This window comes from Ambystoma mexicanum, chromosome 7p (genome assembly GCF_040938575.1).
Source record: "Ambystoma mexicanum isolate Mex_15411 chromosome 7p, UKY_AmexF1_1, whole genome shotgun sequence".
NCBI lineage: Eukaryota > Metazoa > Chordata > Amphibia > Caudata > Ambystomatidae > Ambystoma > Ambystoma mexicanum.
The window spans coordinates 882,628,423-882,654,724 of record NC_090939.1 but is presented as its reverse complement, the minus strand read 5'-3'; the positions used below and the strand labels follow the sequence as shown (position 1 = coordinate 882,654,724).

General features: G+C 48.4%; 1 protein-coding gene across 2 annotated transcripts in view; it reads right to left on the bottom strand.

The window, feature by feature from the left end:
• The window catches only part of RASA3 (RAS p21 protein activator 3), a 1,503,746-nt gene that overhangs the window by 241,106 nt on the left and 1,236,338 nt on the right, over nt 1–26,302 (bottom strand). For both annotated transcript variants that reach the window (XM_069637121.1, XM_069637122.1), the window contains exon 10: nt 3,086–3,239. In XM_069637121.1, the coding sequence (XP_069493222.1) occupies nt 3,086–3,239 (154 nt within the window). The remainder of the gene's footprint in view (nt 1–3,085; nt 3,240–26,302) is intronic.

Below are 26,302 nucleotides of genomic sequence, written 5' to 3'. Positions count from 1 at the left end.
CCCCTCACTCTTCCTTCCCTTGGACGCCAGACAAGTGAGACCCATGCAGCCCATCAGCCCCCTACTCCATCCACTCCCCTGCCCCTCGTCTATGTAGGATATCCAGCAACGCTTATTTGCACCCCCATATCTTCAGCTCAGTTCGCGCTGCACTGTGCGGCCATTCGCCATCCCATACCAACCAATTCCTGTGTCTCTTGCACCAGCCGTTTGATCCATTGCCACTTCATGTCAAGCTTGCTGCAGTGTCATGGCCTCACATAGGAATACTTTACTTACACAATTGCGGTTAGCGGGGAAGAGGGGTGGCTTGTCTGTAATGGGCAAAAGAACGTTGACCCACCCATTTTGGTTCGAGCCGCTGCAAAGCCAGCTGAGTAAAAACACTCAGCGCAGTTGGGGAGCACTCCTCCACTGCCCTGGATGGTCAAAGGGAAACATGTCATTCCTTTGGCAGTTCATACCCCTGCACACATGTCCAAGGGGTCATGCAAGGCTGGGGCATTTTGTTTCCCAGCCTTGTATGGCAAATTGTGGATGCAGGCTGGGGTACTGCAGCTCGGAATGTGTAAGGGGCACTCCTGCACCTCCAAAGCTACCGGGCTTACTACAGGGGGCGCCCTGGTTCCTGCGCCCATGTGCAAGAACCAGACGTTCGTTCTCCCTGCTTCCTGTTCATGTTGCATGGAGACGGCTGTCACAGGGCGCGGAGAAGCTGATTCTAGACAGGGGCTGCCAGTAGGTAAGACAAAAAAAGAAGCGAATATGTGCATGGCTGCATGTGTGATGAATGAATATATGTTTGGGTGCATGAATGAAAGAGTGTTTGCTGTGTGGGTGCGTGTGTGAACGAGAGTGAATGGGTATGAGGGCGAGAGTGAATGTATGAATGTGTGAACAAACTCACCCCCTCCATTGCTCACAGTGCTAATGAACAAGCCTCTGATTTGGGGGCACCCTATTCCCCCATATCAGAGACCCATTCGGGTAAGCGGGCATCTGCTTTGGGGTGAAGGGTGTACATTTCTTAATGCCATTAATGTTACATCTAACATCTAATTAGCTTTCACAATGATGCCCAGTTAAAAAAAATGCTATGCCAGAGGCATAAGGCGTAACCAGACTGGGTGTAGCAATGAAGTGCATTACAGCCATGTAACACTTATTAGGTTTGCATGATGTTTCGTTACATGGCTGGAATGGACTATGCTGCTGCAGCAAGCCTGGTTACGCTTTCTGCCTCTGGCATGGCATTTTTTTTATTGGGCATTTATGATAAAGCAAACATGTTAAGTGTTATTACGTGGCTAGATGGGCATTTTAATGCAGCCAATCTAGCCATTTCTTATTGTGGCATGACATGTATACTGGGCATCTATGAAACAGCAAACCTAGGTGTTAATATGCGTCAGACACGTTTACGTATTTTGACATGGCATTTTTAATGGCAAAGCCAATAGGAGTATGTTCTTATGTGCTGGTACTAGCATATATCGGCAGAGCCTTATGCACAAAGCACACCCGAGTATGGTCTTAACTGGAAATACCGGCATGTATAGGCACAGCCAGTGTACCTATGTGTTTTATACAGGCATATATTGCGGGAAAGACATAATGAAAATGCGTTGGGAAATTCCCCTGTGCACTGTCAGTGACTTGCATCCATTGGATGTTTTCATGTGCTACCCTACAAAACTGATAGCAAACTAATATATTTATCCAAATGTTCAGAGAAAATTTGCTGAATAATGCACCATTTTAACCCATTATTCAAAAACGTTTGTCATGGGGAGAACCCCCAATGCCCCACACAACCCCTCTCCCCCCGCCTCCCGAAACACGGTTTGGGCTCCATTACTACCCTCAGTCACTCACGTGTATTGGTGGAAAATATTTACGCCTATCCAATCAAAAAAAAACAATTCACCAGGTGCCAATGGCGAGGAAACTTAATGTATGCAATTGTGTAATCTCAATTTTAGCATATAGTATCATTTGCAACTTGTGTGGGAAAAAAAGAAAATGCTTCTGAGAGGATCGCGATTCAGTGCTGAAACAAGCTAAATGAAAGAAGCCATGTCTCTGATTAGGGTAGCTCATTGTCAGTATTGGCGGATGTGTGGCAAAGTGATTCATTACTAAGTGTTTTTGCACATCATATAGGGGCCCGAAGAGATCAACTGTACCAGGCACTGCGCTCCAAAAAGCCAATGCAATGTCTATCTTTATGCATACAAAGGAATGAGTTCTGAAAAGCTGCATACAGCATGGCATGCTGTGGCGGGCATTCTCGCTGTGACTAACGGCTAGCAGGCTGTGCCCTTTCCAGTATAACAGACAAAGGTGTAGCACAACCTTGAAGTATTTTTTCACTTTTCATCTTCAATTTCACAATACCTGGCAATGATATGGTATTATTTGGTAATTGGTGAATGCCTGGCAAATGGCAACAGTGACTAGATACAATTGGTTCCATGTCATTTCATTGCGGGATGTTTTTTCGTGTTTTTTTTACTGTGAATATTTTAGCGAAAAAAGCCATCAATGTTTAAAAAAAATATTTTTGAGGGATTGCCCAACCCAAAGACCCCCCATTCCCTTTAATTTTTTTTATCAATTCCCAAACACCCACACCCCATATATACCATTTTGTAACCCCTCCTAAAAAATTTGATGGGTTTTTTTATTAAAAAATGTGCTGTAAAACACAGAGCGAAAAAACATCCAGCGATAAAAGGACATTGTACCATACAATTACAACCTAGTGGTTGGTCAAATCTCGTTTCTTTAACCTGTTCAAATGTGACACGGGCCATGGTCTCGACATTTATTTCCACCCAAACCTTACTTGAAGAAAACAATAAACTGACCACAGACTAAAGGTACACATGGGTTTGCTTTATTGCTTGTGGCCTCGGGGAAGTGCAGGGTTTGGGTGGGTCTTCACACAGAGTAGCAGGAGCACCGAAGACATGCAGAAGCGTAAAACAAGCTCCCCACAGGAAGCTCAGGTAGGAAACAATACCACAGAAACGGCCTGCCAAGCCACATCCTTCAAATGGGAGTAGTCAAGAAAGTACATTACCTCCACATCCGACGACTTCAGCAAGAGGTCCCGGAGAGGGCTGTAGTATTCGGAGGAAAAAACGTGGTCCTCTGTGTAAACCACGTTCAATCTCAGAGAGCCAAGGTCATCACATTTGATTGACTTGCCATTATCTCTGGGCAGGAGAAAATACCTGCAGAACAAAAAATACAACAAATTAATTATTATACAAAGTGGAAAAGGCTCTCTGAAAAACAGCTTGGAGGTCCTTGCAATGCCCATGTGCCACATGTCTTGGGGAGAGGGGACATGGGGGGGGCACTGAACTGTTCCCCCTACTGCTGCAACGCAAGAACTCCTGTTACACCAGCTTTCCCATTCATGATGCTCCCACATACAGAAATATTCAAACCGTAAGAAGAGTGGGGAACGCAGAGGTGGCGAGACCACAGGTCTACGCAGAAGAGGTGGGGAACCGCAGATCAACTGACTGCAGCTATAGGGTTTTAAACAGGACTGAGATTAGAGTAGTCACTCTCAGATTTTGAAAGTGTTGAATGAAATGTCTTGTTAGGCTGTACACACCTTGTATCTTGATCCTGGACACCGACAGATGAGGGAAATGCGTGGCAGAGTATAAGGCCTGAACAGCAGATCTTTTTGCAGCCTGCGCATTACCAAATGCCTTTAGCAACACAGCAGTTCATGCTATTTGCAAGTTTTAGCTTCCTGGTCGGAACTTAACTGCACAGTGCCCATCATTTAGTGGAAAAGCTTGGACCTTTACATCCAGTGTAGAGCTCACAAGGTATGTTTGCTGATGCAAGATGAGCTTTGTTCGCTTGTTCTGGACTAGCCGCCTGAAACCTCTGTCTAGCCAACTACAGCTCCCATAAGCCCTAACTAGCATAATCAACAGTGAAGGATCATGGAAGTCATGGTCCAAAACCTCTGGAGAGCTGCAAATAACAGACCCTGGTTCTAGATTAAGTGGCGTGTGCATGTTAGACGTCTAATCCCTGGTTTGATATTTGACAATAACAGGAGATCTGGTGCTAGCATCCAGTTTGTGCACATTTCCACCAGGTCCAGGCTGGGCATGTTCCTCCTTAAACCCAAGTTCAAATAATTATATTAAGTTCTCCCATCTACTGGAGGGAGGGAAATAGGACTATAACATTACCCTAATAAACAAACTGGCTTTCTTCAATATGCCAAACACCACCACCACATGGGATGCGTATAGTGTCATTTGATTCTCTATTGTTCTTCATAAACAATTATTGACAGAGTGCAGACCTAATTTAATGGGGCTGTATCCGAGGAGGTGCAGGCTGCACCTTCGTTATGACATGCAGTGTGTTCCAATAGTGAATGGGCCCATGGGCCTACAGGGGGGCATATTCTTCCAGGATTTAGGGTGTCACTCCCAACCACAACCTCTGACTGAAGTAGTAGGCTCACCAAGGCGACATCACCTTCCAAACCTCATCTGCTTTAGGATTACCTAGGATCTGTCAAGATATCTTGACAGATCTGGGGCGACAAGAGGCGTGAAGCTTAGGTTACCTGTGCAGCGACCCCCTCCTTGTCATCAATAGCTCAACAGTGAAAACACTTCACCCCCGCCCCCCCCCCCCCTGTCTTTTTGAGATGAGGGGATAATCAGACAACAGTTACGTTTCCTCTTTAGCTGCCTGTGGGGTAATCCACCTTTTTACATGCCACAGAGTGCACTTTTATGGATGCATTTTAAAAATAAGTTGCCTCTAATCTTTCCTTCCCGTCTCCTTGGCAAATCCTGTAATTTCACTATGTGAGGAAGCCTGGTTACAGAGTGACTGCCACCGTCATTTCATTCTGCCCATCGTTTATGGCTTCATTTTATTTTGTGTACTTCAGACTCTTCTTGTCAGTCTGTCATCAATCTATAACGATGACCATTACCTTTCTTTGGTGCTTCAAACATGTCTAAACATATAAGGTAGCTCCTGTCCAGGGTCCCTCTGCCAATATGTGGATAAGGCTTTAATGTCAGTGTTCTTGTCATTGCGTGTTAGGAATCGGGAAAATCCTAAGCGTAACTCCTCTCAGTCAGGGACTCTGGTTATGGCATCACTCACATGAAAACAGTCTTTCACTACCTCACCCCTGCTCACATTCTCCTCCTGCTGCACTGCTTATCACTAATCCTCACAGTCATGAGGTCAGTCAACTGTTAAAGTCAGTCACTAGGTTCGCTACTCCCTTCCGGGATCCCTGGAGATGCCATGCTGACACATACTGCCAGAGCCCTGCTGCTACAGTGCAGAGCCAACCAACCTATTAAACAGCATGAAATTGCACCAGGAACTATTGCCCCAAAAGCTTAACTCCTTAGTATCCTTCCCATTTACTAGCCAGAAAAATAGGTTAAAACATCAGAGTCTATATAATGACATGGGTGTTACCTGCATGGATAAGGGATGTAGGAGACATTCATCAAGACCAACCAGGAGAGGAAAATAGCTCAGATCAGTGAGACTTACATTGCTAGAGAGAAGTGGAGCCAGGTTCACTGCCAGATTAAAGTAACAACTGAGGATGTGACAAGTGGGTATGACATGCATTACTTACCTTAATAGCATTTCTGATGATTGTATCTGCTTAGATTCACATGCTGTGCATATAGTCTGATATCTAGTGGTAATCGCAGAGTATTGCATCCTTTTTACGAGGATCGAAGTGTACTCAAAATCCCTCACGCGTCAAGGTCCCTACGATTGTGTTTTTTTTGCCGTGAGGGAGCCCTATGACTACTGTGAGGAGGGAGAGAGAAAGAGAGAGAAAGAGAGAGAAAGAGAGAGAAAGAGAGAGAAAGAGAGAGAAAGAGAGGGAAAGAGAGGGAAAGAGAGGGAAAGAGAGGGAAAGAGAGGGAAAGAGAGGGAAAGAGAGGGAAAGAGAGGGAAAGAGAGAAAGAGGGAAAGAGGGAAAGAGAGAAAGAGAGAAAGAGAGAAAGAGAGAGAAAGAGAGAAAGAGAGAGAAAGCGCTGTAAGATGTCCGTGTTCCTTCCACTCCAAGGGGGGAGCAACGGTGGGCACATGTGAATCTATGCAGATACAATAATCAGAAATGCTATTATGGTAATGCATGTCTTCTGGTGCTTATTAATCTGCTTAGAATCACATGCTGTGCATAGACTAGCGAGCAGTACCCCGAGATGGTTGTGGGATGTGTGAAGGAACAGTAGCAAAGAGATGTCTTAGCACTGCTCGTTCCACCTGAGAGTCAGATCTAGAGTGTGTATCTAGGCAGTAAAGGTGTGTACAGAACTCCAGGTTGCTGCTTTACAAATGGACTCAAAAGGAACATTTGCAATGAATGCTATGGAAGCCGCAGTGTCCTGAGTATTATGCACTCTAGGCTTGAAGGGCAGATCTCTCTTGGTAAAAGTGTAGCACAGTGTGATGCAGTTTACAATCCACTTTGAAATGGCTGATTTAGAGACAGGATCCTCTTCTCTACCAGCTGCCTCTGAACGAAAAACTGGTTTGTCTTTCTCAGTGTTTTTTTTTTCTCCAGATAATATATCACTGCTCTCCTCACATCAAGTGTGTGGAGGCTTCTTTCTGCCACGTTAGTGGGGTTCTGGAAAAAGGTGGGTAGTTCTATTGATTGATTCACATGGAACTTTTAAATAAATGTAGGCACAAACCGCCTATCCTTGTGGATCGTGACAAATGGGTCTTGAATTGAAAGGGCCTGCAGTATACCAACTCTCCTTATTGATGCAACTGCCACCAGGAAGACAGTCTTGTAAGTAAGTGCTTTAAGGCTAGCCTTATGCATAGGTTCAAAGGGAGGTTGCATTAGTCTAGTCAGTACAACATTCAGGTCCCAACCGGCAGCTGGGTTGGAGATAGGGGGATGAAGTCTTAACCTCTTCCATAAAAGCCTAGATCACTGGAATTTTCCACCACAAAACCTTCTTCTGGGACGTGATGTAAGCTGAAAGTGCAGCTAAGTGGACTTTTAAGGAATTAAAAACCAGGCCTGAACCTTGGCGAGTCAGGTATAGGACAATATGTGTTGGTGAGCAGTCAATAGGATTGATGCTCTTGGTATTGCATCAGATGACGAAGCGTTTCCATTTATTGGAGTAGCAATGTCTGGTGTTAGGTTTTTGTGCTTCTGTCCATGCATCTTTGAGGAAGTTGGAGGTGTCCAAACTCTATGAACTTAGGAGCCAGGCTGCTAAGTTGAGTTTGCGGGCATGGATGAAGGGTGTTCCCTCGTCTCGTGACAGCACGTTGTACGGGCATGGCAGCTTCCTCGCAGGTGTGACTGACATTGCCATCAGGTAGGAGAACCAGGGTTGGCGGTCCAACATCGGGGCCACCAGAATCATAGTGACTGGTTCCTAGTGCATCCTGTGCACAATCTTATGGAGTAGGGGAGTCGGGTGTGGGGGGGGGATCGTAGACACATGAGGACTAGTACCGTCTTCCCTTGGAGGTCTGTTTGGAATGTCTTCAGGGCTTTGAACATTGCTAGCAGTTCCAACAGGTTTATGTGGTTGGTTGCTATCGCTGGGGACCACATGCTGTGCGCAGTCTGATGTAGAAGGGGAGCCCCCCCCCCCAACCCTGTCAGAGATGTGTCTGTGCTGAGAGTGGCTTCTACTGTGGGGGTGGTGAAGGTCTTCCCCTGCAAGAGGTTTTCCCTTGACCACCACTGCAGAGACTGAAAGAGGGCTGCAGAGACAAACACTAGATCATCCCATTGTCCGCTGGCCTGACACCATTGGCTCAAGAGGCACTCTTGCATGGGGCTCATGCACAGACGTGCGTGAGGAACTCGGTAGATGCAGGAGGCAATCCTCCCTAACAGTCGCATGGCTTTGCATACGGTCACCTCGCGATAGGTTACATAATGAGGGTTCTGGAACTATAGCATGTTTTGAACCCTCTTGGAGGAGAAGACGCGCCCATCTTTGGTCTGAATTAGAGCCCCCAGAAATTGGTTGATCGAGAATCCAAGACTGAAGAGGTGATCCATCGTCTTCTGGGTATTTGACAGATCTTTTCCTTACAAATCCCCTGTTAGCCAGTCGTTGAGGTAGGGATAGACTGGAATGGCCTGCCTGCGCAGGTGAGCCGTTACCACCGCCAGTACTTTCGTAAACACCCTTGGGGCTGAGGCAATGCCGAAGGGGAGAACCTTGAACTGATGGTGCTTGTTCTCGATCATGAACCTTGGGTACTTTCTGTGACCTGGCAACATTGAAATATAAAAGTATGCATCTTTTATATCCAGTGTTGCATGTAATCCCCCTGCATCAACAGAGGGATTACGTCCTGCAATGTTGTCAATGTGAACATTTTGTGGCTTGACAATTTGTTTGCTGGGCGCAAGTCTAACATAGGTAGCACGGTGAGATCCTTTTTGGGTACAAGGAAGTACACTGAATAAATACCCTTGTTTACCTGATGAATGGGTACAACTTCTATGATGCCCTTTTCCTGAAGGATCTGCACCTCTTTCAGCAGAATCTGCAGGTGTGCTGGCGATGGGCGTCTTGTTCTTGGTGGACAGTATCGAGGTGGCCGGTGGAACTCTATACAATAACCGTGGACAAAGGTCTTGAGCACCCACTGGTCTGAAGTGACCCCCTTCCATGCGTTGAGAAAAGATGTTAAACGTACCCCGACCGGGGAGGCATGGGAGGGGACCCAGACTGGCGAGTCATTTCTGAGCAGAGGCTGGGGAGCCTCTAGGGGTGGAGTTTCTACCCCTAACTTTGCCTCTTCGCAGTCCTCTCTGCTGGTATTGGCTGCTGCCAGCTGCGCCTTGTCCAAAGGACCATGATGTACCTCCTGTGCTATACTGGCTGTGTGGAGAATGGGAAAAAGACTGGCCCCGAAAGGAACAGCAAGAGTTGCCTCCCCGTTGTTGATAGGGTCTTGCAGTGATCTGATTAAGAGATTTGAGTCTTGTGCTCTTTTTTTCACTGTCTCTAAGGCATCACCCACAGCTTTTTCAAACAAATTTGTGTCTTCCACCGGTTTATTAGGGATGCCTGGGTTTCTGGCTTAAACCCCGAGTTCTTGAGCCAGGAGTGTCTTTTGAGAAGAGTAACCTGGGCCAGGGTCCGCCCGCTGCCTCTGCTGCATCCAACATGCTTTTTAGGATTTTGTGGGGTACCCGTTTCCCTTCGGAGACTATCGCCAGTAGGCTTGATCGTACCGGTTCTGGGACTTCTTGGACACCCTCCTGAAGCAGGTTCCACTGCACATTACTATAACTCGCAAGAAGGGTTGCATTATTAGCGATTCTTGTCGAATATGCCGCTGAAGTGGTGATGCGTTTGCCGAGGGCGTACAACTTTTTCCAGTCTTTGTCGGGTGGCACTTCTGCAGTAGACAACGGTACACCGGCCCTTTTCCTGGTAGTAGTGACGACAAGAGAGTCTGGAGTGGCGTGCCCCCAGATGTACAACGGGTCAGAGGAAGAGGGGCGAAACAGCTTTTCAACCCAAGGGTTGACAGCCCTTGTAAGTGAAGGGAACAGCAAAGAAGGAGCGATGCACTTCTTGATGGAGTTTAGCAGTGAGATTGCCGGACTTGTGGGGTTTTATTACTTTAGGATGTCCTCTACAAAGTCAGTGTCTTGTACAGCTTCCTGCTTGGCAATCTGAAAATGGTCCCCAGCCCTTTTCAGGATTGAATTAAAGGCCATCTGATCATCAATAGGCGAAGCTTTATTCTGTGGGGGCGAGGAGGGAGGATCCGGACAAATGGCGTCTGGGTGAGGGGTTGGAGTGGGGGAAAGCCAAAGTACTTCCTCTACAGGCTGATCTTGACCCCAATCTGGGCACTGGTCCGGTGTGTCCTGGCCAAAGGGGTTGTCTTCCTGACCATAGGGATCCTTGTAGACCTCTTCAGGTTCAGAGAACTCAATAACTTTTTCCTGAGGAGTTGGACTTGAAAGCTTCTGTACCTTTGGAAAACTAGTGCAGGAATCCTCCTCCCGAGGTCTCTTAGGGGTAATAAACATTTCCGAAACGTCTACAAACTGAGATAGTTTGTCCATATATTGAAACCTCACGCTGGTCCACAAAGATCAACCAGAGGGGTCAGGAGGGGGAAGGGCTCTCCAGGAGGACAGAGGTCCTTAGAAGGGATTTGTCAGACAGTCTTAGAGAGGGGCTGGGACCCTTCTGAATACTCCTCTTGACGAGAGAATGTGCTTCTTGGCCTATTTGCTGCCTAACCAATATTTGCGAGACTCTCGTATATCTCCGGTGGGGGAGAGGGAGATCGCGACGCGCCTACAGACGTAGTCGTGGTTTTCAACGCGCCTACAGATGTCGTGGTTTTCGGCTCCGCCGAAACCTTTGGCGCTGATGCGCTCTTAGAATGCGCATTGACGCCCAAGTGTTTCTTTGAAGGGACACTATTATGGCTGGAATGCCCGGACGCATGCCACGATGGCGGATGCAGGAAGGGTGGCCGATCGCAAGGCACCGCCAAAATCTGAGGGACCTCGACATGTGAGGGATTTTGGGTACACTACATGCCACGTCAGGGATAGTATTACAGGCACGCCCATGTCGACGTCCCCTTTCATTCCTCGAAAGAAAGAGGCAATATTCTGCGATTGCCACTAGATGATGAACTATATGCACAGCATGTGATTCTAAGCAGATTAACAAGCATCAGAAATGTGCTCATTTATGACGACTCTTGCTTCGGTCAAGGCTCCACGATTTCACACAGACGTGCCTAACAAAAGGTGAGAGACCTAGTGTACGAGGTAATAGCAAAGCAGGTATACAAGAGTATAAGTGCAAAGCATTCAGAGCTCGGCATTGCGGCCGTAAAGAGCAAATGTGATCCTGCTCATTCAGTCCCGAATGGCTTTAAGGTAAGCCGGATGTGCATCAAGAGGATTATGGGAGCTGCTATTTACCTATGCTTTGAGATTAACGCCGCAAACCTCCAGATACGTGTAGTAAAGTGCCTGATGACCTCTTCCAGTGAGCGAAAGTGGGAACTGAACAGCAGAAAGGACAGCAAAAGCTGTTGGGATAACTGCAGTGCAATGTGTGGTGGATCGGGAGGAAGGCACTCACATCTACTTTAGCTTGCTGGATTATATGTAAAAATATCTGCCTGAAATGGATGAATACTTCAAGATCAACTACAAATCCCAGTAAATGGTTAGAACTTTGGGTGGTTCCCCAGCACCCTATTGTAAAACCCTCAACCATCTCCCATCTAATCTCGCTAAATTCCCTCACCATGAGATCTTATAGTTTGAGTCCCCCTTCCATTCTGAATTTTCTGCTAGAGATTTTAAATGACAACAGCGCAGTTCGGTAGACATTATTTGAACCAGATTTAATAAATGGAGCTAGACAACCAGAAATATATTTTCAAGCATCCCTTGGGGATGACTTCCAAAACAGCCCTTCAGAGCCAGACACGACACAGAGGAATGCAGATCCCACTTAATAGTCTGAAAACTGACTAGCAGCTGTCTAAAAGGAGGTTGTCTCATGGAAACCTGTAGTCACAAAAAATCCCCAGTGCTCCTGAGTGCAGCCCCAGCGGTAGAAAGGCAACATCTGTGCAGGCTTAAAAATTGCTTCGTCCAAATCAATGTATTTTATATGTATACTAGGATAATGTGTTGAAGGGATGATGTAATGATAACAAAAAGTACCCTGTAGCAGCAGCTTAGCCCAACATCTCAAAGGGTCTGTCACAGCTACTGGTAAAATACACTGGGTACTTGTTTTAAAATAGATAAGAAGTACGCAAAACCGTGCAAGTTACTTGTCTGTAAGTTGTTCTGCAGCATGGGTCTTGCACGGATTTACATGCTCATGAATATTCCACATTGTCAGGCCGGGAACCCTCTGTAAAAAAAAGAAAGCAGTTTAGCTAAAACTGCTGGTCTCCTCTATAGCCCATCAGTGTCCTTTGGGTTATACTGCGCACAGGCAATAACACTCGTTCTCCTAAGCTTCACCCCTGATGGGCATCTTCAGATTTGGAAGCAGATGTAAAGTAGCAGTATGACGCAAGAAAAGCCAGAGAGGGTAAGAAGGGAGGGTGTCCATGTGAATCCATGCAAGACTGAAGGAAAAGGTGCTTCCAGGGAACTTCCAGGGGCATCAGAGCACAGCGGCAATGAGACAGCAGGTGAAGAGGATAATGAGGAATGAGGGGCGGGCCAGCAGCCGAAGAAGGGCGATAGGAGAACAGGTGGTAGGACGGGCATGAGGCGGGGAGTCTAATAAAAAGGACTCTTTTTTGTATTCAGGAGGAGGGGTCAAGGGGTATGACGGCGAGGAAGCTGGAGGAGGAGATTGAGCAAGAGGGAGGCAGAGACTGACACTGGGGAAGAGGTTTTCGCCTGGGCGTATTAAAGGACCAAGGCCTGAGTCGAGGAGACCGCACCGGACCCGGAACGACTGGAGCAGGAGTGTCTGACCGAGGAGCAGAGACTCACGCAGAACGTCGGCACCAGGGCATGACGCAGTTTTTGATTTATATTGCTTACTTATTTTTTTTGGTGGCAACTGTGCCGGACAGGAAGGCGTGGAAGGAGGTGCGTTCAATGGCCTGCCAGAGAGCAGGGAGAACGCGCAGGAGCACGCAGAACGCCGCCACCGAGGGAGGTCTACCCAGACCTGAAGAGTTAAGGACTGACCTATCTAACTGTCCCGGTGATTTAACCACCACTGCAGCCTGGACTGATATTGAAGTTACTAGTTCAGTTTGCGTTGTTCAACCTAAATAAACTTGGGTACTGAAGTTCTGTGTCTGTGTTTTCTCTTGGCCAATCCCAGCCGGTAACAAGTGGTGGCAGGGGTGGGATTGAGAAGTGAACGCCATGGAGACCTTATTAAAAGCCCTGGGCGAGGGACAACTCCAACTACGGCAGGCACTACAAGTACAGAGTCAACAGGCCCAGGCTGATCGACAGACATTTCAGCAGGCATTGCAGATGCAGCAAAGTTGCTGGAGGTAGCCAACGTAAGGAGGCAAGCCCAGGTGCCGGCCACCGTCCTGCAGAAATACACATCGGGGGAAGACCCAGCTAATTTTTTTGTTAATTTTGAGAGAGTAGCCCGGAAGGCCCAGTGGCCGCCAGAGATATGGAGTCAATATATTGCACCCTTGATGACTGGTGAAATGCAGAGTGCCTATCAGGACGCTGACCGCACATGGGAAACAGCGTACGTGGACATGAAAAAAGTTGTCTTGGAAAGATTGGGGCATGACGAGTAAACTTATCGGGTTAAGTTCAGAGAGACGATACTCCTGCCAAATTAGACGCCTGGCAACTATATTACAGAGTAAAAGAATAGTCACACAAGTACAGTCTGCCATCACCAACGCCCAGGAAATGGCTGAGAGGATAGTCCTGAAACAGTTCGTGGAAGCCCTGCCGGGCTGAAACAGAGGTGGGTGAAGCAACTTCATAGGCAGAGCTTGGCGGAGGCCGTCAACAGAACCTCGGCTTATCAAAAGGCAAGTCCAGGTAGAAGGATGGTGTATAGAGCGGTCAACCGCAGCCAGTCCCTGGCTGCAACAGGCCAATCCCGGTTTGCGTCAGGGATAGGACGAGGAAGGGTCGGCCTATCTATGACACGAAAAACAGAAATAGAGGGAGGAATGTATAGCTGATCCCAGATGGTACCACCCAGAAGCACGCAGTGCTAGGAGTGTGGAGAATGGGGGCATATAGCAAGAATGTGTCCCAAGAGGAGTAAAGCGGAACCAATGGAAATTGCTCTCTTTGATGCTTCGGGAGGAGGGAACATATTCAGAGAGACTACGCACAATGCACCGGTCACGGTATCCAAATACCTGTGAGGCTGAAGTGGATGGGATTCCACCTCAAGCCATGGTGAACTCCAGAAGCTTGAAGATGGCGGTGAGGGCCCAACTGGTAGGTGGGAAGACAGCGAGGGGAAAATACTCATAAGGTGTGTCCATGGTAATGAAAAAACCTATACTACCAAGGAAATCAGGGTTAAACTAGCTCGGGAGCAGTTGAAGATCAATGCTGATGTGCTTCCCGTGCTCCTTGAACCCCAGGTCGTAGGTTCAGATGTGGCCGTGATGCCTAGAATCATTCAACAGATCGAAGAGAACTGGTTGGACAATGCCCCCTTTCATGACATGACCGTAGAAGAACGGCCAGTGTGACTGAGGAAAAGTCGAGCCGAGAAGCCGAATGTGCAGGACAGGTGGCATGAGACAGTCATGCTACCAGTGGTGGTGGATTGGAAACTCGACAAGCAAGGGGACAGCTACCGATTAGCTCTGGAATTGGATCCCACCTTAAGGAATGCTAGGGTGGCTGTAAAAGAGCGAAGAAAAGGGCAAGGGCCGTATTTCAGCAAGGACAAATGCCTATGCTACAGAGTCAGACCAAGGGGGCACCTTGAGACAGTCACTGGTCCCCGTAAAAAGTCGACCCACTGTGCCAGAGGTGGCTCATGTGCAGATAGGAGAGGGTCACTTGGGAATGGAAAAAAAACATACAGAAAATCCTGGCGTATTTCTTTTGGCTCGGGAAACATGGGCAGACTGCTCAGTTCTGCCCAGAGTGCACAGATTCCCAGAAGAAGAATAAACACCATGTGCCGAGGGCGCTGTTTTAGACCATGCCATTGATACTGTAACCGTTCTAACAGATAGGAATGGATATGGTGGGACCCCTGGAGCCCACCAGCCAAGGTTATCGATATTTTCTCATCATCGATTACGCTGCACGATACCCGAAAGCCTTTCCGTTGAGGTCTATCTCAGCCCAACAAATTTGTGATGTGTTAATACCGTTCATTGCACGAGTAGGGATTCCCAGGGAGATCCTGACAGATTAATGCACAATCTTTATGCCAGCCCTTCTAAAGCATGTGTGTCACACGCTACACATTGAACAGCTAAAGACCTCGGTATATCATCCCCAGACTGGTGGAGAGGTACAACCAGACGATAAAGCAGATGCTAAGGAAAACTCTGCAGTCCACAGAAAAGAATTGAGACCGAGTGACACCATAGATTCTCATGATCCTGAGAAACACAACACAGTCTTCTACCGGGTTTGCTTCCTTTGAACTATTACTCGGTCGACCCTTCCGGACAATGCTTGACATCCTGAGAGAGGAATGGGAACAACAACCCCAGCAGGAGATTAACATCACAGAGTACGCCCATCAGTTGGCTTAAAGGGTGGAAAACCTGAGCAATAGGTGGCACAAAAGTATTTGCAGGAGGCACAGCGGATACAGGAAGCCCAGTACAACAAAGGAACAAGGATGCAGAGCTTCCTGGTGGGAGACAAGGTGTTAGTGCTACTGCCCACATCAGAGGACAAAATGCTGGCCTTGTGGAGGGGACCATAAACCATAGAACAAGTGGTAGGACCAGTCACATATAAAGTGAGACAAGAAGACTGGAGATTCCCAGTCCAATTGTACCACGTTCACCACCTTAAAAAATTGGTGGAGCCCACTCCTACAATAGCCCTCACCAGTACAGAGGTGGGTACAACTATGTAGATTCATTTTGGATGGGATGACAGCTTGCCCATTGTACTGGTGCCAAAACCTGGTGGCAGCCTTCGATTCTGCATGGACTTGAGGAAACTGAAGGAGTTTTCCAAATTTGATGCCTACCCCATGCCACATATTGAAAATCTCTTGGACAGACTTGGTCAGGCGAAATACCTCACAACGATCGACCTTTCAAAGGAATATAGGCAGATTCTGCAACGGGCTAGAGACAAGAAGAAGATGGCCTTTGCCATACCCACAGGCCTATACCAATTCACAGTACTTCCCTTCGGCTTGCATGGGGAACCTACGACCTTTCAACGGCTGATGAACTCAATTCTCCAGGGGCATGAGGCCTACACAGGAGCATACCTGGATGATATTGTTGTCTATAGTACCTCGTGGGAGGCCCACTTGAAACATATGGGGGCCATGTTTGGAGCATTACAACAGGCCGGGCTGTACGTCAATCCAAAGAAGACCTCTGTGGCCTTCTTGCATACTAAATATCTGGGATAATATATGCGTCAGGGGACTATTCGACTTCAACAGGATAAACTTGAGGCCATCAACAGACTGACTTTTTCCACCAATGCCATGCAAATTTGGGCCTTTCTGGGATTTGTGGGCTATTACAAACAATTTATTCCACACTTTTTGACCCTAGCCTACCCATTGATGGACAGGCTGCAAACATCCAGGGCGGGAAGAAGACCATTGACCCTGAAAGATGCTGAACAAGCCTTCGAAGCCCCAGAGAAAGCCCTGGCTGACCATGCCGTGCTACATTGCCCAGATTTCACTGCACCATTCTCCCTAAATACGGATGCATCTGGAGTGGGGGTGGGAGCGGTGCTATTCCACAACAAGGATAACGTGGACAGACCGATCCTCTTCAACAGTCGTAAATGATTGCCGCTTGAACAGGCGTATGCAACGTTTGAGAAAGAATGCCTGGTGGTTAAATGGGCCAACGAGTCATTGCGATATCATCTGTTGGGTGGCATTTCACATTAGTCACCGACCATACCCCACTGGTCTGCATGTCGAGAAATAGACTCCAATCCTAGGATTCTGCTGTGGTGTTTTTCGTTACAACCTTTTTCATTCACAACAGTGCATCGGCCAGGGAAGCTATAGGCTGAGGTGGATTTCATTTCAGGAGCTCATTCCCTGCGGAACGTCAGGGCTTGGTGGGGAGGGTATGTGAAGGAAAAGGTGCTTGCAGGGAACTTCCAGGGGCGTCAGAGCACGGCGGCATTGAGACAGCAGGTGAATAGGATAATGCGGGGCGGCAGCCAAAGAAGGGCGATAGGAGAACAGGTGGCGAGACGGGCGTGAGGCGGGGAGCCTAATAAAAAGGCGGTACGACAACAAGGAAGCTGGAGGAGGAGATCGGCGAGAGGGAGCTGGAGACAGACACCGTGGAAGAGGTTTTTGCCTGGACATATTAAAGGAACAAGGCTGGAGTCGAGTAGACGGCACTGGACCTGGAACGACCAGAGAAGGAGGGGCCTGACTGACAAGCAGAGGCTCACGCGGAACACAGCCACCAGGGGACGATGTAGTTTTTGCTTTATATTGGTTACTTATTTTATTTTTTTTGGTGTCAACTGTGCCGGACAGGAAGGCGCAGAGTGAGGGGTGCTCGACGGCCTGCCAGAGACAAAGGAGAATGCGGAGGAGCTGAACACGCAGACACCGCCACTGATGGAGCTCTACCCAGACCTAAGAGATCAGGACTGACCTATCAAACTGTCCCAGTGAGTTAACCACCACTCCAGCCTGGACTGATATTGAAGTAACTAGTTCATTTTGAGTTGTTCAACCTAAATAAACTTGTGTACAGAAGTTCTTTGTGTTTTCCCTTGGCCAATCCCAGCCGGTAACTAAGACCTATGCTGGAGAACAAAGGTCACAGGTAAGTAACTTGTTCCTTCTCCAGCATGGGGTCTTACATGCAATGACATGCTCATGAACACAATTACATAGCAGTATATTTACACAACCATGCGAGGTGGTAAGGCGCACAGAAGCAATACACTTCGCCCTGGAACAGATTCACCTCAAACAGGTTGCGTAGCACCGCTTGGCGACCAGGGAGTACTCCCTGGAATCTGTTGACACAGTAGAATCTTGTGAAGGTGTGGGTAGACCTCCACGTAGCAGTCCAGTCATCGCTGCAATGGCTCAGGTGGAGTGGGCTCCCGGCTGGCGTGGAAGCGGTCTGCTGGCCAGACAATGGCAATGCATGATACAGCCGGAGAGCCACCTGGAGATGGAAGCCTTAGACAGGGCCCTCCCATTTCTTACAGGGCCAAAATTGATGAAAAGCTGAGAAGTCTTTCAAAAGTCCTTCGTGCGTGACACGTAAAACCTCAGGGCACATGCAAAGTCCCGCAAATGCAACGCCTTTTCAGCAGGCAGAGAAGGATTTGCAAAGAAAACTGGCAGAACTAAGGGCTTGTTGAGATGAAAGTCAGACGGAATCTTCGGCATGAAGCAAGGATGAGTTTGCTGTACCACTTTAGTGGCATGGAAGGCCAAATACAGAGGCTTACAGGAAAGGGCCTGTATCTCCCCTACCCGCCTGGCCAGAAGGTGGATTTCCTTGACAAACTTCAAGGGGGCACAAGTCATTGGTTCAAATGTAGACCCCATAGTTTAGATAGTACTCCGAATGTTATGAAGGGACCCTTGAGGAACTCCTTAATGAGCCTGTGCGACCACAGGGAGAGCTTTCCTGAAGCTTTTGTGTACCGGGATATGGCAGCCAGGTGGACCTTGATAGACGCATGGGCAAGGCCAGTCTTGGCTAGTGAGAGAAAGTATGGGAGGAGCTGCGAGGCGGTCACGCAGAGCAGCAAAATCTTCTGCGCCCGGCACCACAGCGCAAAGCGCTTCCATTTGTGCCTGTAGCAAGTCAACGTAGAGGGAGCCCTGGCCTTAGCCAGGATCTTCTTGCATTCCAAAAGCCGTGAAAAGTGTCCTAATTCTAAGGCTGCAGAAGCCAGGCTGCGAAGTTCAGTGATGCAGAGTTGTGGTGCAGGATTGTACCTCCTTCTCGGGAGAGGAAGTTGGAAAGTGGAGGCAGTTGGATGGCCGGAACCACCGATAGATGGACAAGGTCTCAGTACCAGATTTGCCTTGGCCGCACATGTGCAACGAGGATCATCCTGCAGTGGCAACGTCGGAGTGTGTTGATCACACATAGTAGCAGCAGAATTGGAGGGAAAACACATAGGAAGAGACCCTTCTAGGGGAAGGAGAAGGCATTCGCCACAGGCTCCTTGGCTGAGGATATCTGCTGGTACGGAGGGATCCGAAAGGGAGCTCTCCGAGTGAGGTGTGGACGAACTGACCACCATTGCAGGGTTTCAAGGAATGCCCGATTGAGAGCGAACTTGCTGCCACCGGGCATCCAGAAATTCTTGCCTGCAAAAGGGGACCAGATGGATGCAGGAAGACCTCATACACAGCAGGGACTTGATTGACAAAACGGTTGCAACGGCTACTGTCGACAACCGTTGGACCTTTCCCAGGTTGGCCGACATGTGACTGTTGAGTCGGGTGCCCAGGAACAGAGGGTTCCAAGATGGCACTACTCAGGACATTGGATAGTTGATCGAGAAACCTAGCAACATCGGAAATTGGACTGTCTAAGCGGTGTGCTGGGTTGCCAGAGCGTGGGAGCGAGACTGAATGAGGCAATCGCCCAGGTATGGGTAGACGTGGATTCCCTTGCGGCGTAGACACGCTGTCACTGGGGCCATGTATTTGGTGAACACCCTCAGAGCCGATTCCAGGCCGAAGTGAAGGACCTTGAACTGTTAATGTCTTACCTGGATGTCAAAATGCAGTAACTTACGGTGCTTGGGAAGAATGGGGATGTACGTGTCGTCCAATTCCAGAGTTGTCCGAAAATCCCCTTCTTCCAGCTGGTTGAGCATGTGCTGCAACGTGACCATCATGAACTTTTGGGATTTTAGGAACCTATTGAGGTGCTGCAAGTCTAGGATTGGTCGCCACCCTCTTCAACTTTTTTACCAGAAAGTATGTGGAGTACACTCCAGAGCCCGTAGGTGCTGAGGGACTGGTTCTATTGCCCCTTTGCTAAGCATGGCTTGGACCTTCTGCAGCAGCTTGGCCATGTGCAGCTCTTGACGTGCAACGGGAGGAAGGCAGGGGCACCAGTCTTGAATTTCCAAGGTGTGTCCCTACTGCAGAACATCCAGCACCTATTTGTGGAGATCATTTGCCAATGATTGACAAAGTTTGATAGTCGGCCTCCCACTGGGGTGCAGAAGTGGTGGTGCTGGTCCTGGGCCAGTTTAGGCCTGCTTCAGCGTTTACGTCTTGGATGGGGGCAACAACAATGCTGGTTGCCACTGCCATCGGCCTGGGAGCGACCCCTATAAGTCTCATGTGTGGTGGAGCGAGAGGGCTGGTGATAGGGGGTGGTATAACCTTTGGTAGATCTGGAGACTCTCCCTTTCAGGCAACGGAAGGACGGCCTCCTCTGCTGCAGGGTGCCCACAGGGCGTACGGACTCTGACGGTCTTGATGGCTTGGAGAAGGTCATCGACTACTTTTCCAAATAGGTTTTCCATATCGAACGGCACATCAATGACTTTGGTCTGCACACCCGTGCAGAAAGTCATAGCTTTTAGCCAACAATGGCGTCTGAGAGCCAAACCATTCCCCATCTGGCGAAAGCCGTAGTACGCAATGTCGAGAGCGACAGAAATGGCGTGGTTGGAAGCCACTTCCCCTACCTGGAGCTGGTCCAAGGTTTCAGCCTTTTTGTCGTCAGGAAGGAAGTCAAGGATGGGCCCTAACTTGTACCACAGCTCCTTGTCATACCTTGACAGGATGGCGAGGACTTTGGCAGGCTTGATGGTGGAAGCTGTCGTGGTGACGGGCTTCCATAAAGCATCAAGCTTCTTGCCCTCCTGATCTGGAGGCACCATGGATATCAGGCAGGGGTTGGAGGACCTCTTTCTGGTGGCAGCCGATAGCTAGGAGTCTGGAGAAGGCTGGGACCTCAGGCACCTAGGGACAGAGTCTGGAACCCGGTATTTCTTCTCCAACTAGTCACGCTTAGCAGGCATGATATTGGGAACCTTAATGACCGCCAAGCCATCAGCCCATATATCATCTAAAAAAGGGACTGATACAAATAGTCTTCTTGGAGGACTCGTGCTGCTCAAAGAGGAAACCCTCATTTTTCTTCTCTTCGGGTACCAGGTTCAAGAGTTTGGCGGCTTTCGAAATGGAGTGGAAAGTGCCAATTTCGTCCGGGGAGAGGCCCTGGCAGGCTCATCGACATCCAAAAGGTTGCCCATCCGCGGTAACGTAGACATCAAACTCATCAGTACAGGTGGCGTTAGTGTCCGGGCCAGTGTCAGTTTGAACTAGCCCCTCCACCACCACGGTAGGCAGAGACGCTGGTGTAGGCCGAGAGGCAACATGGGCCTTGTTAGGCGGTGTCGGTTGATGCCGAGGAGCTCTTGGAGGACACCTGGCTAGAGCAGGGACAACAGCAGTGGGCAGTCTGTTGAATTTCTGCCACCAGAGTATGCATGGTGGTTTGGATGTCCAAGGATATATCTCTTGGTGCAGGTGGCAGCCAGTACAGCAGGAACTGGGCAGGAGCCACTTGGAGGGCTAAACAGCTGGGAAGGCCCATGGGTCGGTAACCAAAAATGAGGTATGGGTAGAATGGATCAGGTTCCCCAGGGCCCATTTCCTGATCTGTAGAAAAATCTTCTGGCAGGTCCTCTTCATAACTGCTGTAGATGGCTGGGGACTCTCTGAGGGATCCCAGAGGAGTCAGAGTAAAGACTAGGTCAGCCTTGATGGGCCTGGGCAGGAATTCCAGAGCCAGAGGCATATCTCTCAACAGATTAGAGCCCTTTAGAAAGGAGGCGACAACTGTAGCCTGCAGAGCAGGAATAGGTTCTGTTGTCAACAGTATTGTTGTTGGAACCACTGATCAGTTTAGGAGGCAAAGATACCCTGGGCATGGTGATCGAAGAGGTAAACCTGACAGTCATTGACCAGCACTTCAGGGTAACAGCCATCGAAGGAAGACTTGACTTTGCAGACGGATTCGACGAGCTAGTCGACTGAACGGTCGTGGATGGGGCAGCGGTCTCGGAGAATTAAGTTGCTGGCGGCGAGGGCATTGAAGAAGGCGTTGACGCAGGTCAAACAAGAGACGGGCCTTAAAATGACTTGCTCGTCTTGGACGACGACCTGTGCTTGGATGAAGAGGCCATCGATTTACACGCAGACAGAGGTAATCCAACAGCCGGTAGATTAACTGTCGACGGTCAGTGACCGCGACAAGCCCTTCTCAGAACTTGGTCCTGCAGCCGCCGAGACAACTGACAAGGAAGTAGACAGAGAATGGGATTTCAACTTCTTTTGGATCTTCAACAGGGAAGCATCCTCAAAGGATCTCAACCTCTTCTTACCAGATGGAGTATGCTCAGTGGACCTACCTGCCCGGGAAGAGGCTGGACAACCCATGAAGGCCATGTCAGAGGCCCTACCTTCCTCCATCCATGCCACTAATCTCTGGTGGCGGTCCTTCTAGTCTTCAAAGAAAAGGATCGACAGATTGAGCCTTCGTTAAAGTTGTGGTGGGGATGAAGACAGTAAATGCACTTGAGGTGCCAATCCTCGAAGAAAGGCCACAGATTTCACAGGACCTGAAGAGGCTTTTCTTTGTGGAATCCGCCATGGTAGAGCTGTAGGCCAAAGCCTGGGCCTGTGCACCACAGTCTAAAGATTGGACAGTGGATTGAAGATCTTCGCTGACAATGGATGACTGTGAATGAAGAGATGGAAGATTTCTTCAAAAAACAACAAAAAACGAATGGTTTTCGAGGAGCAAAGCATGAGGACTCTCAACACTAGAAATGTGCAGGAAAATCTGAAAATGGTCATCAAGGGTGGAGCTTAGGACGAATGTCATTGGCTGGGGGCAGCATGACCCAAAGAACACTGACAGGCTATAGAAGAGACAAGCAGTTTTAGTTTAAAGCTAAACTGCTTTATTTTTTACCGAGGATTTCCAGCTTGACTGGGACTATTCATGAGCATGTGAATCCGTGCAAAACCCCATGCTGGAGAATGAAGTATATGCACACAATTTGTATACTACCATATTTGGATTATTTGGGAAGCAGATTCCTGCGATTAAATTGTTGAATATGTAAAGGGTTGGACAATTTAGAAATGGTACAGTCCTCCATTCTGTATGGAAAAGGGCTCAAGCAGGGGGTCTCACCTCCAACATTTCTGCAAGTGGAATACTCTGACCTGCCGCACAGGAAGAGTTTTTCGGAGAAGTTGGGAATTGACAATTGATGTGGCGGTAACTGGCGAGGGATAGTGGAACATTGGTAAAGCCCGCTTTAACTTAGATTCCAGTCCAGGACGTTCATACTGGTTTCGCAGCACCTTCGCCAGCCAGTCCATTTAAGGTAGCCATATTATTATGGCAATCACCTGTTTTGGGGGTGGACATGATCGGTAACGGCCGCCAGTCTGAGCCTAGGCAGGCCCAAGCTAAGTGATGACCTCAGCGAGGGCTGTGGGCAGTTACTGACCATGTCCGGCCCCCGCCCCCACCCATATACAAGGGGGTGATAGCCATTCTCACCTGGGTTTCATGCAGGGTGCAAATAGTTGACATTTTATTTTCAAGAGATGGTCTCCAGGAATATTGCACGAGCCCATTCTCCCAAAAAAAGGAAAACAGATTGGCCACCGCCATAGGAAAAGGAACGTCATCCCTTTTCCATTTCTATGGTGGCCACAGGCAGGAGGAGCACCGGGACTGGAGCACAAAGCTCCAGGTAAGTGGGGAGGGAGGAGGGCAGGGAAGGTAACGGTTGGATTTTAGGGGTGGGAGGGAGGTGGGGATGTGGGGAGGCAAAAGGAAGAGGCTCCCTATTGCCTCACCACAATCAAGATGGTGCCACCTGGGGAAGGGTCTCAGGTGGCTGGAAACAGCAAGTCGTACACCGTGTATTCTCGCACGCTGTTCAAGTCACCTGATGGGCTGAGCGCCCTTCCCAAAAGTGGCATTATACACTTCACTCCTAAGCAGTACTTACTGTCAGCTGGTGAGTCATCAGTGGAGTAGTGAAGACGACTGCACCAGATTGAAGAGTTGTTGCACTTACCCCTGGAAACCCTGGAGCTCATCGGAATTCTGTGTATGCTGAACCACTCTCCAGAGATGAGGCACTCCCCGACTGTCAGACTGAGGTGATCTGAGAAAAGTGACCACTCCAGAACACCTGCATCCACTGAGAGGATTTGCTGGCATCAGTGCCCAAGTTCCAGTGCAGATTTATGACTCCAAGTAAGATGAAATTCATTGTTCGCTGGCCCAGTGTGCAGCATTGTTTTTTCAGCCAGGCAAACTATTCCCTGCCAGGTTGCAGCTGCGAGCCCACCGTTTATGGCCCTAACTACATATTTCTTTCCCGGTCATTATTTCAGCAGTGTTTACCATGACTGAGTGGAGTAAGACTGGTTCAGGAGGCGAGGGACCAACCTCTCAACTCCCTCATTGGGCCAAAGACTCAGAAGATTACAATAGCTACAGAGGCTTGCAGGAAATGACGGGACGATGTATCCAAACAAGGGGGTGGGGGTGAGATATCAAGATCCACTTTCCACTTAAGGTAATTTGTACAGAGTTGTTTAGTGGTTATGCCCAACCCTGTTCTTTGTTTCTTCTTGTTTAAGGTTAGAATAGAAAAAAATAAGAAACATTTCTAAAGCCAACATTCTGTGTAAGAGTATACGTGAACAACGGTCTCGTCTTGCTCAACGGTTAGTTGGACAGCCCAACAATACTTCAAGTGGAGGTACTCAACACTCACCATGGGGGTCCGATTGATAAAAGGATTCAGGTGGTTGACCAGAATTGGTAAAGGCGGCCCCCTCTCTTGTAGAGTAGCAATGTTATAGCACTACCAGCTCAACTACTAGAGATACCCGATATAGCACAAAAAGGTTTGCACTTATGGCAGGCTCAGAGCGGTTTCATGTTCTTTCCAATATCCTGCAACTGCCAGTGTCTCTCGAGAGGGAGCAGAAGTTGACAGGGATTTTCAGATGAAGCTATATTTTCGATACTGGGCTGCATGAAAACCAGGTTCTTTCCAGGCAATTCCAATCCAATTAAATATTCCATGTGTCTGATCCTCCATTGTGCCTTTAAGTAAAATATGTATACAAAATAATATCTACATCATTTTGGAAACAATTTCACTCTTTCAGGGGTCTAACATTTTCACAGGCTGCCTCGAACAACAGTGTGGTCCTGGTCACCATAGCAATTGGGTGAAGTACGGAAAGAGATTATGAGCCTTTGTGACTTCAAATCACAAAGGATGGAGGAGTGAATCCAGTTGGAATGCGTCTCTAGAAGAAATGATTACGCAAAGCCGCCTTATAGCCTTGAAATACACATTGCATCATCTTCAACTGCAATCACAAAGGTTGAAAGATAGCAGTATCCCAACAGCTGTTCCTCCGACTAATTCAGGCACTTCCTTCGTGTTCTGAACAGTGCCAATAATGGTTCCATAGTGACTATTCGTTTCTGTTCTTGCAATCCACATCAGGTACTCAATTTTGTCCCTTTTCTAGATTTAATGATTTGTAATTCATTCTGTCTCAATTGTGGATTATATGGATCTATCAGCACCAGTATGTGGTCTCCAACATCTATTAAGACAATTGTATAAAATAGTGGTGGTGTGGTATGTAGTGGGAAGCATGGTATCACAAGCAGAGGTGTGGCCTGAGCCCATGGAATAGAGAAGTAGATTGACGCAGCTCTCGTCAAGATCCTGCCATTAATCCTTGAACCAGGACAAAGGTCCCCACTGTGCGACATGTTAGGTGTCGACCTGTTGCCGGCACCAGTTAACCTGAACACGAAGGCCAGGATGGGTCAAGACAGTTCGGGGCGCTCAAGCGCTGTTGGTATGCGGCGCGTAGTTATTTGGTTTTTGTTTGGTTGGTTGTTTGCAATGCTCTGATCTGAGTTAGGGTTCGGACATGCACTGTTAGGAGTAGTATTTTTTGTTTGCTTTTCTTTAAGGTCTTCACACTGACTCACATAAAGGGGAATAACACACTTGAGACAAATGGGCACAACGGACGGGGATCGGCTGGATGAGAGAGGGCTCCACGCCTTGCATCAAGGGGCAGGCGGCGGCAGATGCTGGGTCATGACACATACCAATGGCTGCTAACAGAGTGCTGACCTGGAATGTCAGGGGGCTGGGTACCTACATACGCAGGAACAGGATCAGATCCTTTCTAAAACGGAACCGGATCTCTATTGCCTTACTGCAAGAAACACACCTCACTACTGATAGTAATAACAGGCTCGCAGACTACTGGGGTGGACAGGGCTGGGGCACAGCGTACTCCAAATACGCCAGAAGTGTGTACACATGGATCAATTACTCAGTGCCGTTTCGGTTGTTAACTAAAGAGAGAGACGCATAGGGGAGATAGGTGAATATTAGAGGGAGCACTGAGCAAACAGATCTGTATAGTTAACTCTTATCACCCTAACTGCGGGACCTTGGCATATCTGACCAAACTGGGCGCTAAACTGGATCAATATTGTGACTAACTCTTCAGTTAGGGGGTGGGGA